Source organism: Myotis nattereri (genome assembly GCF_964212035.1).
Source record: "Myotis nattereri genome assembly, chromosome: 18".
Lineage (NCBI taxonomy): Eukaryota > Metazoa > Chordata > Mammalia > Chiroptera > Vespertilionidae > Myotis > Myotis nattereri.
In genome coordinates, this window is record NC_138093.1 from 8340934 (window position 1) to 8358857 (window position 17924).

The 17924-nt window shown below is 36.8% G+C and overlaps 1 protein-coding gene across 2 annotated transcripts in view; it reads right to left on the minus strand.

Moving 5' to 3' along the window:
- Positions 1–17924, minus strand: part of TRIM33 (tripartite motif containing 33) — a 62601-nt gene that overhangs the window by 14278 nt on the left and 30399 nt on the right. For both annotated transcript variants that reach the window (XM_081112545.1, XM_081112546.1), the window contains exons 6-12: positions 15105–15219; positions 11553–11699; positions 10978–11095; positions 8995–9269; positions 8005–8169; positions 4605–4805; positions 1037–1169 (exon numbers count right to left, since the gene is read on the minus strand). In XM_081112545.1, coding sequence (XP_080968671.1) covers positions 1037–1169; positions 4605–4805; positions 8005–8169; positions 8995–9269; positions 10978–11095; positions 11553–11699; positions 15105–15219 — 1154 coding nt within the window. The remainder of the gene's footprint in view (positions 1–1036; positions 1170–4604; positions 4806–8004; positions 8170–8994; positions 9270–10977; positions 11096–11552; positions 11700–15104; positions 15220–17924) is intronic.

Here is a 17924-nt window from a genome sequence, read left to right on the forward strand (position 1 = left end):
ATATCCCATAACCCCTCTGCACCATAAATCTGGGGGGAGTTGCTTCAATCATTCACTCTTGGTAAGGTCAATAAACACCTGGGTTTCGGAAGAGAGCTACATCTCATGGAATTGATTGGTCACTTTTTAACAGTTTCCAATAAATATAAGTTTTTGTTTTAAAATTACCATTTGAAAATTCACTTGCCTTTCCTCAACTCGTTTTTTAAAACAATTTTTCCACTTTTCATTATTTTACCAAGTGTTTTGAACTTGGGTTGAAACCAAAGAATTCTTCAGCTGATGATCTATATCATAAAATATAAGACATGGAAAGTAAATGGAACTACAGGTCCAGCAATGAACATGAATAAAGCCGGGGAGAGGGGCACACTGGAGTTCTGAACAGTGTGCACTACGATAGAAACTCCTACGACTTCAGTTAGCTGAAGAATGCCTAAAGTATTTGAAGAAAAATAGAGCAGTCAGAAAAAACATATACGTTATGAGGTTGTTACTTTGGTGCGTCAACTTGGCTAGAATACAATACCAATTGTTTGTCCAAACACCAGTCTAAATGTTATTATGAAGGTATTTTAAGATGTGATTAACACCTAAATCAGTAGATTTAGAGTAAAAAAGATCAACTTCCATAATGTGTTTGGGCCTCATCCAATGAGTTGAAAACCTTAAAAGACTGAGATCAACCTGGCTGGAGATCCTGGCTAGAACCTGGCTAGAGAACCTGGCTAGGCTGCTGATCAACTGGAAAAAAAAAAGACTGAGATCACCAGAGGAAGAAAGAATTTTGCCTCTACACTCAAGGCTACATCAGCTCTTCTCTGGGTCTCCAGCATGGCAACCAACCTGCAGACTTCGGACTTGCCAGCCCCAACAATCACATGAGCTATTCCTTAACATCTCTCTCTCTTTCCCTTCCCACCCGCGCACAAATCTCCTATTGATTCTATTTTTCTGAAGAACCCAAATGCATATACTGAGAGACAATTTTTGTTAAGGTGTTAAAGAAATGAGGCAGTACCTCAGTGGGTTTTACCTGATGATCCGGGAGATAGGGCAGAGGGACCTGGAGAGGGATTCATGGTACTTGTAGGCTGTGGGGGTAGGTGGCTGCCTGAGATGTATCTACTTAGTAGATTATCTAAACTACTTGAACCAGCATCTTCCAACTAAAGAGAAAAACAAAAGAGATAAATTTGCTTTGATTAAACAGAGATGTTATTCATTTAATTAATATAACCACTTACGCTCAGTTTCCTAATAAACAGATTGGCCTACATCTAAGTCGGCTTAACTATTGCTTCCTTACGCTCCCTGAGGCTCCACACAGTATAAAGTTGATGTGAATAAAGCCATAATAATATGCAACAAACACCTGGCAGGTCAGAACAGACCCAGCGATCCACTAAGCTCTTTACGTTCTGCTATGAAAACAGCACTGACACACTGACATGTCTGCCTTTACTCAAAACTGATGCAGGACCCTGTTTTCCAACATCCCTGTCCCGTCTTCCTCCCTTTATTTCAACAAACATAGCTCCCCCAAAACCATTCAAGATCACTTTTTGAAAACTGAACACATATATTTATTAATTGCTGTCCTTTCCTCTCAAAAACCACACTGATTTTCATGACTATAAAACAGAAAAACTTGGCATTGAAGCAGAAACTGTGAAAGAAACTATACATACAAAAACCAAGGTAGAATTGGATTGACAGAAAACTAATCAGAATAAAGCAGCTCAAAACATATCAGAGGCAAGGGAGGACTCTTCTAAAAGTAAATAGATTCAACACCCATTAATGAAAAAAAAAACTATCAACCAAGTGGGTATAGAGAAAACATACCTCAACATAATAAAGAACATAAATCATAAGTCCAGAGCTACATCATACTTAACAGTGAAAAGCTAAAGCTTTTCCTTTAAGATCAGGAAAAAGACAAGGATGACCACTCTTGCCACTTTTATTCAACACAGTATTGGAAGTCCTAGCAAGAGCAATTAAGAAAGAAAAAGAAATAAAAGGCGTCTAATTTGGATAGGAAGAAGTAAAACTGTCATTATTTGCAGATAACATGATATATATAGAAAACCTAAAGATTCTACCAAATATCCAAAATGGCCCTTGCATTTATTTTCTGCTCTGTTACATAGTTAATGCTACCCCATCTGCTTCCTGTATAGCGTCCCATGTTTCCTTTTACTATACCATAGAAACTATAGGATAGTAGAAAAAGTGGTTCTTCCAGAGATAATACGTTGTTTCCCTTTCTATTTTTGGTTCATATAGTTAACTATGTCTTACTGTGGCTGGGCTTTTGTGTAACACCTCTAATTCCTTTTAAACACAAGTGACAATAACAAGTATTGGCAAGAACGTGGAGAAACTGAAATCCTCACACACTGCTGCTGAGAATGTAAAATGGTGCAGCAACGTGAAAACCAGTTTGGAGAGTGGCTGCTAATGGGTACAGAGTTTCTTTCGGGGCAGTGGTCGGCAAACTGCAGCTCGCGAGCCACATGCGGCTCTTTGGCCCCTTGAGTGTGGCTCTTCCACAAAATACCGACTTCTGCACATGGGCCACAAAGTTTCAATTGCACTGTACGTGCACGCCTGCACGTGGTATTTTGTGGAAGAGCCACACTCAAAAGGCCAAAGAGCCACATGTGGCTCGCGAGCCGCAGTTTGCCGACCACAGTTTTGGGGTAATGAAATGCTCTGAAATTAAGTGGTGATAGTAGCACACTCTTGTAAATACACTAACAACCAATGAACTGTACATTTTTAAAAGTGGGGTTTTATGGTATGTGAATTATATCTCAATTTTTAAAAGTAAATGATAACTTTAATAAGAGAAGGTATATCAGAGAAAATATGGATTCTATTCTCTGCCCACTTTAAAAAATTAAACACTGGAGGGCACACATTCCAGAGCTTCTTGTCTTGACCTCATAGCTCTTCTGGGCAAGATGATAAGGAAAGTATATGTGCCTTCTTCCCTTATGATGCCCAACTTTTCAAAGATGTGGGACATATACACTTCCACCACCTGGTCTGTGTTAGAAAGAACTACACAAGTGGTCAGCAAACTGCAGCTCGCGAGCCACATGCGGCTCTTTGGCCCCTTGAGTGTGGCTCTTCCACAAAATACCACATGCGGGCGAGCAACGTACAATGCGATTGAAACTTCGTGGCCCATGCGCAGAAGTTGGTATTTTGTGGAAGAGCCACACTCAAGAGGCCAAAGAGCCGCATGTGGCTCGCGAGCCGCAGTTTGCCGACCACTAACCTAGACCAAGGTCAGAGTGACCCTAGCAAATTATGATAAGTGTGACATTAGCAACCTTCCTTCTTCTCCCTTTGGAAGTTTCTTTAAGAATTGGAATCAAGTCCTGTCTATCTTTTTACTAGAGGCCCGGTGCAAGAAATTCGTGCATGGGTAGGGTTCCTAGGCCTGGCAGCGATCAGGGCTGATCAAGTTCCCCACCTCCCCACCTCCTCCTTCCCTTGCTCCCTCAGTGCCCCACCACTGCCACTGGTCGCCCGCATGTTCCACGCCGCACCCTGGTGGTCAGAGTACGTCATAGCAAGCGATCAAGTTCCCACTCTCCCAATTGAACTCCCAAGGAGACACTTTGCATATTAGCCTTTTATATATATATATAGATAGATGATCATTAATGCCCAGGACTTCAGCATACATAGTGCTTAGTAAAATGTCAATGACTCCTTAAACATGTACACACCTCTCTCTGGTTGCCCAAAGCCTCTGAAAACTAACAGCTTTCCAGGCCTCCAATCCCAAACTATCTCCCTGCAATCTCTACAAATATTAGGGAGAGAACTGGACTTGTAATCAGGAATCTAGATTTTGAATTACAACTTTCCCAACACATTTACTGGGTGACTCTGAGAAAGTCACTATCCTCTTACTTTCATCCATAAAGTAGATATATTACATCTATATATATAAAATCCTAAGCAACCGGTCAACCAGTTGATCGTTGGACCAGTTGCTATGACATGCACTGACCACCAGGGGGCAGATGCTCAATGCAGGAGCTGTCCCCTGGAGGTCAGTGCCTCCCACAGTGGGAGCGTCACTCAGCTGACTGAAGGGCACCAGACATCCCCCAAGGGGTCCCGGATTGCGAGAGAGAATGCAGGACAGGCTGAGGTACCCCGGGCCTCTAGTATCATATAAAATGATTTCAAGCATTAAACTAATACCTGTTAAAGTTCTTTGTAAATTATAATAAGCTTATAACTCAGCAATTTTATTTTTTACAGATATAGTACAAAAATTTCCATATAGCCCAGTACTCTTAGTGCCAACACAACTACACTTTGCTTAGCCAAAAAAGATCTCTCCTAACATCAGGAAAGCAATCAGGTTAAAATAATTTACAATGAATTCATGATTTTTAAACAATATTGGAGTTATATTGAGGATTGCTAGTTTTAACACAATGTAACTTTTAAAAATTCAAATATATTCTAAATTTAAAATGCCTCAACTTAAAAACAACAACCAGAAAAATATACTCGAAATCCCTAATTAAGACAAGGTTTTAAATCTTTCATTAAACTTAAATACAAACCTGTATGGGTGGAATATCTGGTAGCGATGGAAGGTTTTCTGGGTTGGTAACTGAGGGGATTAACTCTATTGCTGTAACAGATGGGCTGGTGGGACCTCGATTTGCACTTGCCATAGTAGCTGTAGTAGGGCTGGTTGGGTTGATTGTGGTGTTGTGCACTGACACAACAGGAAAGGGTCCAGCATGCCCTGGGTTTGAGTGCTGTTAGGAAAGAAGATGCTATCATTATTTAATCAGCGGTGATACCCTAATATGAATAAACCTTGACAACAATTTTTAATTTAAGTTAGATTGTACAAGGGTCTGATAACTATGGTTGAGAAACAAAAAAGTAAGCCCTCTCAAACTTATACAGGAAATAAATAATAATTTAACTCAGCCTTTTCGTTTTTCTATTTTTTTTTGTTGTATTTAGGAAAAGCCAAACTTGACAATAATTTTCAACCTGATGACATGATCTTATTCTGAACAAAGATGCATGTAAATAGATGATCTGGAAGCCCCCGAGTTTTCAAACAGCATTTCCTGAAAGCCACTGTTTTGTCTACATTCCTCTTTGACTCTTTTTTTTTAAATAAAAGGAATTAATTGTGTACTGTATAATTTATATGTAAATAATGACTCTACAAACAGAAATATGACATCAATTCCTGACACGTGTGACATAATCAGTTATTTAGAAATGTGAATGATGATGAACAAAAATGAACACATCTGTCTCATTGTAAGGCTGTTATGAGGATTGTTTAAGATCATGTAGATGAAAAGCTTTGGAAAATAAATTTCTATACACATATAAGTCATTTAAAACATTAAAAAATGTAAAATTCTAAACTTCGGGGATTCTGCAGGGACCCTAAAGCATAGAGCACTGTTCTTAGGTGGCTGGCGAGTGTGATTCTGTAGCTCCTGCCCTCTTCCAAAGGGTGTACCTGGCCCCCCAGTAACACCTGAAGGCTTTCTATGTATTAAGGGGTGAACACTTCGCCCTGACCAGTTTGGTTCAGTGGACAGAGCGTCAGCCTGCGGACTCAAGGGTCCCAGGTTCGATTCCGGTCAAGGGCATGTACCTTGGTTGCGGGCACATCCCCGGTGGAGGGTGTGCAGGAGGCAGCTGATCGATGTTTCTCTCTCATCGATGTTTCTAACTCTCTATCCCTCTCCCTTCCGCTCTGTAAAAAATCAATAAAATATATTTTTAAAAAAGGGGGTGGGGGGGTGGAGTGAACACTTCTAGGGCAATTAATGCCCAGAGCTTCAATCATATGTACTTTTTTCTAAAGAAAACCCAATTTACCTAAGAATGTGCTGTGGTCTGCAAGTTCTTTTTCCATTATTTCACAACTACCCTTCTCCACAAAAAAACAGCGAACCTCTGACCCATTCCTAATCTTACCTAGCACTCTGCCCCAACGTAAAAACAAACCAGAGAGACAAGTAAAGGGACAATAAAGCTGTCACACTGTTCATCAAGTGCTTGACCAACACCTGTGTCACAAATTTTAAGTGGGTTCTGTTATTTGATGAGCAACAAAAATTAAGGAAGACCTGAAAAGCCATCAATTGTTAAGATATTTTAAAGTTTTGACAGCTCATTGTGAGATTCATTCAGCTTTCATAACCTAGAAAATGTTCAAAGAATTGAAATTCTTATACTTCCCAGACACAATTTTTTGTGAACATGTCTCCTGAGCATCACATGAAAACAAAAAAACAAGCTAGTAATAAAAACTGATGTTGAATTCTGACTTACTCTAACAATAACAAACACATATAACTGAAAAGACTCTATTTTTCTCAAAAAGAAATGTAGATCTAAAAGAATTTTACTCTTTATGTTTCCTAATATTCTTAAAGCATGTAAATAAATATGCTGCTTAAAAAACTGAATAGGAATAATTGTAATACAAATTTGGTCCAAAGAAAGTTTCAGTTTAACAGTAGCCTTACTATGGCTGAAAATTTAACAATTTTTATTTTATAATAAACATTTTTTTTTCCTGCAGAATAACTCCAAAGACTGATTGATTTATAACTTTATCTAACATAAATATACATATTTTTATAAAATGCTACAAAGAAAGTAGAAGAGATATTCAAGTCCCAGCGTAAAATTTTGACTTTCAAAAAGGAGCTTGCTGTGGTATTTGGGACGCCAGTGGATTCATTTACTAGAATAAAATATAAGAGTTTTACTTTATAATGTCAATATTTACAATATGCCAGAAATTATGTCCTTTGGAACTATTTAAACTTAAACTTATAATGTAACTTTTAAATGTCAATCTTTAAATGTGAGAGAGCACTAATTCTTCAAAAGTTGAAGGAAAGTATGTCAACTTTGGTATGCAGACTGATGTGAGTCAGTAAGCGTTTACACATTTCTGAGTAGCCCCCTCCTAGAAATTCTGACTCAGTGGGTATGGCTCAGAATCTGTTTCTGATGAGGCCTCCCAATCATTCTGATGGTCTTAAAAAATCTTTAAAAGAGCACTAGCTGGTTTAGCTCAGTGGATAGAGTGTCGGCCTTTGGACTGAAGGGTCCCATGTTCGATTCCGGTCAAGCGTCCCGTGTTCGATTCCGGTCAAGGGTACATGCCTGGTTGCAGGCTCGAACCCCAGTAGGGGGTGTTGATCAATGATTTTCTCTCATCATTGATGTTTCTCTCTCTCTCTCTCTCTCTCTCTCTCTCTCTCTCTCTCTCTCTCTCTCTCTCTCCCCCCCCCCTCTTACTTCCTCTCTGAAATCAATAAAAAAATATATTTTTAAATGTTTTTTTAAAAAACCTTTAAAAGAAACATCACTCCAACTGTTATAAAATAAACTGCATTCTTTCATAACTAGAAATCCTGTATCAAAGTAGCTTCATTTTAAAATCATGCCTCCTATACAAAGGTAACCTACTATTCAGACAAAGAGTAAAAAACATGTCCCTAAATACATTTATTTTTAAGGATGGGTATATCTACTTCCCAAAAAGAACAATACTAAGTAGAGAGAAGCAAAAAAGTAAAAATAAATTTTTAAAAATACATTGTTTTGTTCTCATAACAAAATGTATTGGGCTCAAAATGTCACATTAAAAGAGCAGAGGAACAATTTCTGGAAACTATGGTTCTAATCTTGGTTTTACCGTTATCTCTTGTGACTTTGGGTAAATAACAAGCTCCTTTATTATTTAGATCTATAGAATGAATTGGCTGGACTAGATCAGGGGTCCTCATCCCATAGTATATAGAGGGATTAATGGCATCAAAGAAGTTGTTAAAATTGAATACAAAATTTTATGTCTTAATTCTTAAAGGTATCAGTGACTCTCCCCCCACCAACTGATCAAGAAAAACGGTGTCTTTTAGTTTTAAAATTGTATGATTCTTACAAATGTAACTCTAGGCATACTTGTCTTTGGAGGTGTGGCTGCATCATGGAATATTGAGGGCCGCTGTGCCTGGGTATCCCTGGTATCCGGGCAGCATTCTGAGCCAATCTCATCTGATGGGCTTGGAAAGCTCCACAGTTCATGTTGTTTCTTTGCATTGTTTGCACACTGATCAGTCTTGGAGGCTACAAAGGGTAGAAATTGCATTTCTATAATAATATTTTTTATAGATTTATTTTCAGTCACTAAATGTTATATAAAAAGACTTGTCAGGATACAGAAGGACATAAAGTAAAAAGTGTAAGTCATTCTCCTCATCTCTAGCTACAAGCCCCTTCTCTCAGTATATGTGTGTGTTTAAAGCATTAACTTACCCAACCCTACATTAACAGCTCTGATTTGGATGTGGGAGGAGAGAACAAGAGAGGTACAGGGATGGGAATGATTTGAACAAATGCCTAAAGAATATATCAGGCCCAGCCAGCGTGGCTCAGTGGTTGAGTGTATAACTATGAACCAGGAGGTCATAGTTCGATTCCCAGGCAGGGCACATGGTCCAGGTTGTGGGCTCCATCCCCAGCGTGGAGCGTGCAGGAGACAGCCAATCAATGATTCTCATCACTGATGTTTCTAACTCTCTCTCCCTCTCCCTTCTTCTCTGAAATCAATAAAAATATATATATTTTTTAAAAAGAATATATCAGTATTGGGCAAAAATAATCTGGCTCTTTGGCCCAAAATCACATTTATGTGTAAAACAAAAAAGACCTAGTTAGGAATAAAAACTTGTGTACTGGTGAGTTAATTTTGTTTCCCATGGTAAGTATTTACTTACTGTCCTTCCTCACACTTCCCAACATCCCTGCGATCCCCAAAACAAATATTTAAACTCTGACCTTCCAGTTTTCTCCATGCTAGTCACGTGAAGTGTGTGACTCATTTATGGAGGACAGAATGTAGCCCTGAGGGCTTCACAATTTGTACCAATAACGCAGTGATACAATGCTCACCTGTTGTTGTAACATCTGAGGAGCTGCTTGTCGTGGGTGCTGTTGTGTTGTTGTTGTTGTTGTTGATACAGGAGCAGGTGGTTGCTGTATCCTCATCTGCTGCAACTGCTGATGCTTCTGTGCATACACTTGTTGTTGCATGTGTTGGAGTCGAAGTTGTGCTAAGTTAATCTGTCCAGGAGTTTTACTAATGTGGTTCGTCCCTGGAGGAACTTGCCCAACTACAACATTAGGAGTATACCCAGGAGCTGGTTTACTCTCTATTACTAGATTACCTGGAGAATTTAAAAAATGAGAATAATTTGCATATAATCAAATAAATCATCTACTTTGTAGATTAATCAATATCTTTTCCTTTTCTCTGACAACCCTCAGCACGCAAAGCTTCCAACAGTATAGCAGGGATGGGAGCTAGGTTTAAAGATGATAAAGATCAGAAATCTAGTATAGTCCAAAGACAAATAATCGGCTTTTGATTGCTCAGATATATTACCTGCCCTTATGCTTTATTTACGTAGATTTACAGAAAATTTAAGAGTTGAAAGAGATGTTATTAGAGAAGCCCAGCTAGTCAGTCTAAATCAGCAGTTGCCAACCGGTGGGCACGGACCACTGGTGGTCCGTGAGGTCCGAAAGGTTGGCGACCGCTGGTCTAAATCAATTCTCCTTTGACAAGATTCAAGGATACTCAAGATTACTATTGCTGATTCCACCTGCTTTTGAATTGCCAAAATGTGCAGTGCAAAGTATTGCATTGCTACAAAACTGTCTTCTGTGGAAATACTGAATGTTTTAAGCCACTCAGGTCCTTAGAAATGACACTTTTCCTGATTTCTCATGTCAATATCCCTGTACCTCTCTTGCTCTTCCCTCCCCCATCCAAATCAGAGCCCACTGCTTTCTAAAAACAGCAGGCAAATTTCAGGAAGGTTTGATCTAAGGTAGAGTTGGCAAACCTTTCCTATAACAAGCCAGATATTTTAGGCCTCATAAGAACTGTCATATGTTCTTTGTTTTTTATTTATTTGCTTTTACAACTCTTTAAAATGTAAAAAACAAATTTAGCTACCATGCCACACTAGAACAGTTTGCTGATGCCTGATCTAAGGCTTTAGCCAAATCTGAATATACACAAAGACTACTTTTTCATAGAAGGCTGTCCACTTCTGCTTTGATAGCTTCTGTACACAGTTCTAATTGTTGGAAAAGTTTTTGGGGTTTTGCCTTGTTTTAAACTGAGCTATTGGTCTGTCGCTCTGTAACTTTCACCTATGGTCCTTAGGTCCACACTATGAAGTAACAAAAGCAAAGTCCATTTCTCTTCCATGTGAAAAGAGCTACTTTTATCTTTCAAACATTCCTCAGGACACAACTTTCAGACACATCAGCATCCTGGACATCCTCCTCCAGAGGACGATTCGGTTCAATTAATATACAAACTACTAAGCATCTAACAAATACTTCCAGAGAATGAAGACCCGTTTGCTAAGTTTCAATGAAAGAGTCAATGCCAATTTAATAGATGTCAGGAAATATTAAAAATGATACACATTTTTTGCCGAAACCGGTTTGTCTCAGTGGATAGAGCTTCGGCCTGCGGACTGAAAGGTCCCGGGTTCGATTCCGGTCAAGGGCATGTACCTGGGTTGTGGGCACTTCCCCAGTGGGGGATGTGCAGGAGGCAGCTGATCGATGTTTCTCTCTCATCGATGTTTCTAACTCTCTATCTCTCTCTCTTCCTCTCTGTAAAAAATCAGTAAAATATATATAAAAAAAAAATGATACACATTTTTAAAAACTATACAGGAGACTCTCAACATTCTTAAAGATATAATAAACATATAGTTTAGGTGAGTTTCCAATGAAAAACATATTTTCTAATAGTGAAGTTAAAAAACTTTCAACATATAAAATTTGCTTTAGATACTTCCTCCTCCTAATTCAGTGTTCCAAGTTACATTCATAAAACTAATTATTTCTCACCTAAATTGACTACATTCTTTGCCCAGAAGGTGGGATCACAATGAAAACGTATTGCTCCATTAGCAGCAGGGACAGGATCACAACGAGCTTTCAAAATATGGCGCAACTGAAAAGTAATCTTAAAGGGAAAAAAATTCACATTAGTCTTAAAATTAAATATCACTTAAAAAAACATAAGACATAAAATAAAAGCCCATGTAGCCCCACAGTGTCAGTCTCAAATGAAACAATATCAGTGTGTCAAAGACTACCTATATTAGCAATCAAATGCACATACGTGCATTTCTGCCATTTCTGATGATAAACTGCATACAATACTAGGTATCTTCAAAACAGAATACTGTATGATTCCACTTATATGAAATTCTAGAATAGACAAAAATCAGACTAATAGTTGCCTAGGGCCTGGGGTTAAGGGGAACAAGGAAACTTGACTGGGTGGTGGAGATTTTCTGTATCTTAATGTGGTGGTGAATACATCTGCCAAAATTCAAAATCTACACTTTAAACAGGTGCAGTTCCCGAATGCGTAACAAAGTCAACCTACAGAAAAATAAAGACAATATGTGCCTCACCAGCCGCTTGCTGTACAGGAGGGCTGTGCTGCTGCCACTCGCAATTGCCCAGTTTGTAAAGTTCATCACATGCTTCACCTGCCGCGAGAGGCCTGTGATGTCATTCTGCTGCTGTATTAACTTCATCTGTCTTTCTTTTGTAACAGTCTGAAACAGAACAAGAAGGTCGCCCAAGAATTCTATATGAAAAAAATCAAGTCATTATTTCTATTGAAAATGAACACAATACTGCCTGGCCAGTGTGCCTCAGTGGTTGAGTGTCGACCTATGAACCAGGAGGTCATGGTTAGATTCCTGGTCAGGGCACAGGCCCAGTTGCAGGCTTGATCCCCAGTAGGGGGCGTGCAGGAGGCAGCTGATCAATGATTCTCTCACACCACTGATGTTTCTCTCTCTCCCTCTTCCTTCTTCTCTGAAATCAATAAAAATTAAAAATTAAAGAAAATGAGCACAATACCTACATATATATTTTTTAACATATAGGTTAACAAGTTCCTCATTATTTAATGAGCCTATGATCAAAAGAAAAGTTACTCACAAAAGTGGGACTAAAACTTCGTTCTCTAGAGAAACTGTTACTTATATCTCTTTTTTCCTTCAAAAGATGAAATGTTTTTGTTATAGTGTCTTTCCATCAGGCTAATCCAGAGATTTTCAACCCATGTGCCACAAGAATTTTTAGAACATGCAATACCTGACCTCTTTTCCCTTAGAATGTCAAATAAAACATGACAACAACCAACACAACAATAGCCATCCAATGTGAATGAATCAAAAGTATACCTTTTGATGGGCGCGGGAGGGGGAGGGAAGGAGGGGAGGTGAGATCATCAAAAAATATTTTTTATGTGCCGAAGAATTTTAGTTATTACTTTATCTGTGCTGTAAGATGAAAAAGGTTGAAAATCACTCGGCTAATACATTATACGAAGTATATAGCCTAATGAGTTGACTTTTAGAGATAATGTTATATAATCTTAACCCACTACACTTTCAGGCGGAAGAAAACTTTCTGTTACCAGTGCCACCTACTGGTGTGGCATGAAGCTAATGTTCAAATCTCTTCTCTTAAATGCTCAGACAAAATGAGAGAGATAAATTCCACAAGCTCTAAGAGTAGAGATTAGGGAAAGTTTTGATCTGACAAAAAATCATAAAGAACAAGTGAGTAAGTGAGGGTTGAAGGAAAGACTAATTTGGAGAAAATGCTGCAAAGAAAAAAAATAAACTGATTTTTTGGGAAGTAAAACTCCCGAAAAGGATAGGTGATGTCCTATGTCCTTTGACATTCAGCACAGCAAACAACCTATCTACTTCGCTCTTAACCACTTTTTCTTCTTCTTTTGTTCAAAAATGACTCAACTTGATTTATTAGACAATTTTTTTCTCTAAGAAAACAAGTTGCCCATTTTATAATATAAAATCAATGAATAACAATATTCAACTGACAGAAGTTTGACAACTTCCCTGGAAATCATCCCTCTTATAAAACTTAGGAAAAACTCTATTTTACAAATTTAGAAACATATTACACTAGAAAACATCTATTGTTTAAATTATCAGCACATTAGGAGAGTGTATCAGATTTAACATTAGGTATTTATGTATACTTTCGAATTAAAAGGCATCTTTTAATACTAAAGTTCTTGAAATGGTTTAAAAACATTATTTTAGACCTATCGTTAAAATGTATTTACAGTAAGTTAAAAGATATAAAAAATCATTACATGCCCACTGCTCTCTCTGTTCCCATGGTCCTTTTGAAAATAAAAATCTATCAGGGTTAAGTGTAACTGGCTGGATGTGTAACAGGAAAGAGACCATAAACTCTAACAATATGCGTTAGAGAACTTTTAATCTCACAATGTGTCTCAATAGAAGGATGAAATTCAGAAATAAAACTACACTGACATCATTTCTTTCACTTGTATGTAATTATGTGTCTAATATTTCTAAGTGCTCTATGAGAAACAGAACAGAAAAACATCTACTATGGAAAATTTGAGGTTAATAGTAATGAAGTTAATACTTATGAAGTAATCAAAAAATACTCCTGTAAGCCCTGGCTGGTGTGGGTCAGCGGTTAGAGCAGCGGTTCTCAACCTTCCTAATGCCGCGACCCTTTAATACAGTTCCTCATGTTGTGGTGACCCCCAACCATAAAATTATTTTCGTTGCTACTTCATAACTGTAATTTTGCTACTGTTATGAATCGTCATGTAAATATCTGATATGCAGGATGTATTTTCATTGTTACAAATTGAACATAATTAAAGCATAGTGATTAATCACAAAAACAGTATGTAATTATATATGTGTTTTCCGATGGTCTTAGGCGACCCCTGTGGAAGGGTTGTTTGACTCCAAAAGGGTTGAGACCCACAGGTTGAGAACTGCTGGGTTAGAGCATCGGCCCACAGACCAAAGGACTGCAGTTTCGATTCCTAATCAAGGCACATACCTGGGTTGCAGGTTCGACCTCTGCCCCCCTGTAGGGGTATGTGCAGGAGGCAACCAATTGATGTGTCTCTCACATCAATGTTCGCGTGCACGCGCTCTCTATCTCTTACTCTCTCTCTCTCTGCTCTCCCTCCCTTCCACTCTCTTTAGAAATCATTGGAAAAAAATATATGTTCAACAGTGCAGAAAATATAATCCCATATCATGTAAGCCTACTGAAGAGCACAAAATTTTGAGAACCAATCAACTATAGTCAGTAAAGATGATGAATCTTTGATTAAAACTTAATTTGGGTCTCACAAATTGATTGAATTCGCATCTAGAAATTTATATCTACATATTAATCTCAAATATGTAAAACAAAGACCTAATATAACAAAACTATCAGTAAGTTTAAAGTGTACAAATTTCACCCAGCCGTTGTGGCTCAATGGTTAATTGTCCACCCATAAACCAAGGGGTCACAGGTTGGATTCCCAGTCAGGGAACATGCCCAGGTTGTGTGCTCAGTCCCCAGTGGGGGTTGCAGGAGGCGGAAAATTGATGTTTCTCTTTCACCGATGTTTTTATATCTCTATCCCTTTCCTTTGCTTTCACTCTAAAAAAAATCAGTAAAAATCTCTTTTACAAATAAATAAAGTTTACAAATTTCAAAATGAGCAGCACTTTTTGCAAAACTATGGAATATTTTTTTAAATTAAGTGAAACATGCAAATGACTCAAGCAGACTCCCAATATACATTCATATATGTAAAAGTTAAATTGAGAATTTGGGAGGTGGGGGTGGGAGGGTAGGTGGCACAATGTGATGGGTTAGCTTTGTCTTCAGTTACATCACATTTTAATAATAATTCTTTAATTCCTAAGAGGACAATACTAATTTATACAGCTAAAATCAGTGTTATTAAATTGTGGTGCAAAGTAACTACCTCAAAAAAAGGTCTATTTATCAATAGAACATTTAAAAAAATTTTTTTTTAGTTTACTTCTGTATTCCCCCCCAACCAATCTAAGAGACTTTTCAATAAACATTAAAAAACAGCTAAAGATAAATAGAAGCAGTTTTTGTTTGATTTTGGCTTTGAACCGTACCTCTAGCTGCTGTAAGAGAGATTTTCCTTTCTTATTAATTTCATTGATAAGGGTGAAAATGGCCACTTTTATTTCCTGTTCTACTCGTTTGTTAGTCTCATTTACTTCTTTTATCCTGAATAAGAGAAATGCATCATTAGGTTATCAATTTATCTCTAAATCATCAACTTACAGAAATTCAACTGGGCACTTAACCGAGCAATTAAAATTAAACCTTTGCCAAAATGTATTACTTATGTTTCAGCAGACCTGATCACTCATTTTGGTCCAAGCAAGTTATGTATATGGACTAAGAATGGATTAAATATTCAGTCATTTTAAATTAAATTCATAAAGGCCAGTTTATTAATCTAGATGGTAATCTCCATTAGTTCCCATGACATGAATGTGATATACAAATATCTGACATCAATGATTGCTGGTATCAAATCTGGCACACTGGTTCTATTTAATCTTAATGCTTTTGAAGAACAATGTGCAAAAAAACAATGTTGCAACCAATAATTACCTTTTCAAATAATAGGAATTAAGCTTAGAATCATTAATTTTCATTTCTAACTTAACCATTTCAAATATAGGTTGTAATATGCCCCTTTCACAAATCTTCTCAAAATGGTTTCTTATTGTATACAGTTAAAGGCATAAAACATTTTCAATCCATTCTTTTAAAATAGCTGTTAGATGTTCTAGAAATTGGTATAAGCTCCCACTGTGGTTAGAAAAGTTTTGGTTGCATATTTTATTTACAAAATAAATAGGGGAAAATCCCACCAATATGAATAAATAAAATATTAAACAACCATAAGGAAGCCTTCAAACTCATTCTACTTCTGTACAAACTATAACCCACACTTTCAAATCCTGAATTGATCTTTATTTGCCAAATTCAAATCTGAGGACTTTAATACACTTAATCATAATAACATAGTTTTCTCTCTTTTGTCTGTATATCAGTGCTTGTTTGGGCACTTATTTAAAAATTTTATTCAATTCTGTCCTTAAAGTCATTTTTTTTAAATGGGAGTACTGATTACTAATGATAAGACATATGGGACTCAAACTTACAATGATTTTGGCCAAAGACTGAAATCATTAAGCAAGCTGAAAGCAGAGAGCAGTTAGCCATAGTCAGACTCTCATTGGATTTAAGCATGTCTACTATATGTTCAATTGTGAAGGAAGAAAAATAGAGAAAGATCATCAAAAAATATGTCTCGGAGAAGCATCATTAATACCTTTGTTTAAAAGTTTTCTGCAGATGAAATCATCAATCTCCCCAACCCTTTAAAACATAAACTCCTTGCGCTATTTCTCTACATAAATTCAGAAACATATATACAAAATATGTATAAAACATATAGACAAAAATATCAGACTGCCATGTGAATCAACTCATGTCCTTTCTCTAAAAAGGACATCTATCTGTAATTTATAAGACAGTTATCATCTCCAATATCACCCACAACATATCAACATACCCAAAACACCCTGACATATCCATAAGAACCATCCATCCATGATTAGTGTGTCTGTATATCTACATATACACTGAATGGCCAGATTATTATAACCACCCCATCAGTACTTCATTGACACTTCCAAAAATACTGAATATTGAAAACTTCCTCAGCAAATATTCTCAAGGTTTTATTATTATTATTTGCATAACTAATTCACTTCATTGTACTGATGGGGTGGTCATAATAATCTGGACGGTCATAATAATCTGGCCACTCAGTGTATGTGCAACTTAAGAAGAAAATTCTACCACCTTACTGTCCAATATATAATTTTCTATTTTCTAACATATAATGTACCATTCATTCATTCATCTATTTAATATTTTTTAGTATCTACTAGGTGCCATCTTAAATAATCATAAATGAATTTTAATATTCCAAAAGTACCTAAAAGTTCTAGTATTTGTGAATCTGAATAATGAGCATCTATCAACCCTATTCATAAATCCAGGAATATACAAGTTTTAATTATGCCAGCTCCAAGTGTTAGTCTTCCTACATTAAGGGCCCCCATTTTGTTAATCTATTCACTTATGAAACTTACTCCCATTTGCCTTATCAATAAATTTGGTTACTTAGAAATGAACCAAAATAGGGTTTTTTAAATACTAATGGTGTTGTTGATAAAAATAATAACAACAATAAAAATTTGAGAGTTTACTATGTGCTACATATTCATCTTATAATAATACTTTAAGAGAAGTACTGTTTTTAATGTTTGTTTTACAGATGAGAAAATAAATTTGTCCACCCTCTTCATATTCTCTCTCCTGTGTCTTCCATTGTCTCTAGTTAAATTTTATAATTCAGCCTTGGCCAGGTGGCTCAGTTGTTTGAAGCATTGTCCCACACACCAAAAAGCTGCAGGTTTGATTCCCAGTCAGAGCACATACATAGGTGTGGGTTTGTTCCCCAGTCAGGGTGCGTACAGAAGGCAACCAATTAATGATTCTCTCTCACATCAATGTTTCTCTCTCTTTATAAATCAATAAAAACATATCCTCAGGTGAGAATTATATTTTTTAATTTATAATTCAATTCCTTATTATTAATTGCATCTTTCATATTTAATTAAGGTTTACAAAGACTAGAGTCTTATTCATTACAAAACAGTCAAAGATGTATCCTAAAAGACTATTCAAAAATTTGGCCAATTAAATTTTACTTAACAAATATTATACTCCGAACTCAAACTTACACCATTTACCCCTCCAAAAACTAATATTTTTAAATATTCTTAGTATTAATATATATTTTTAAAAATTTAAACTGAACCCACTGTATTTAATAATCCTTTAAG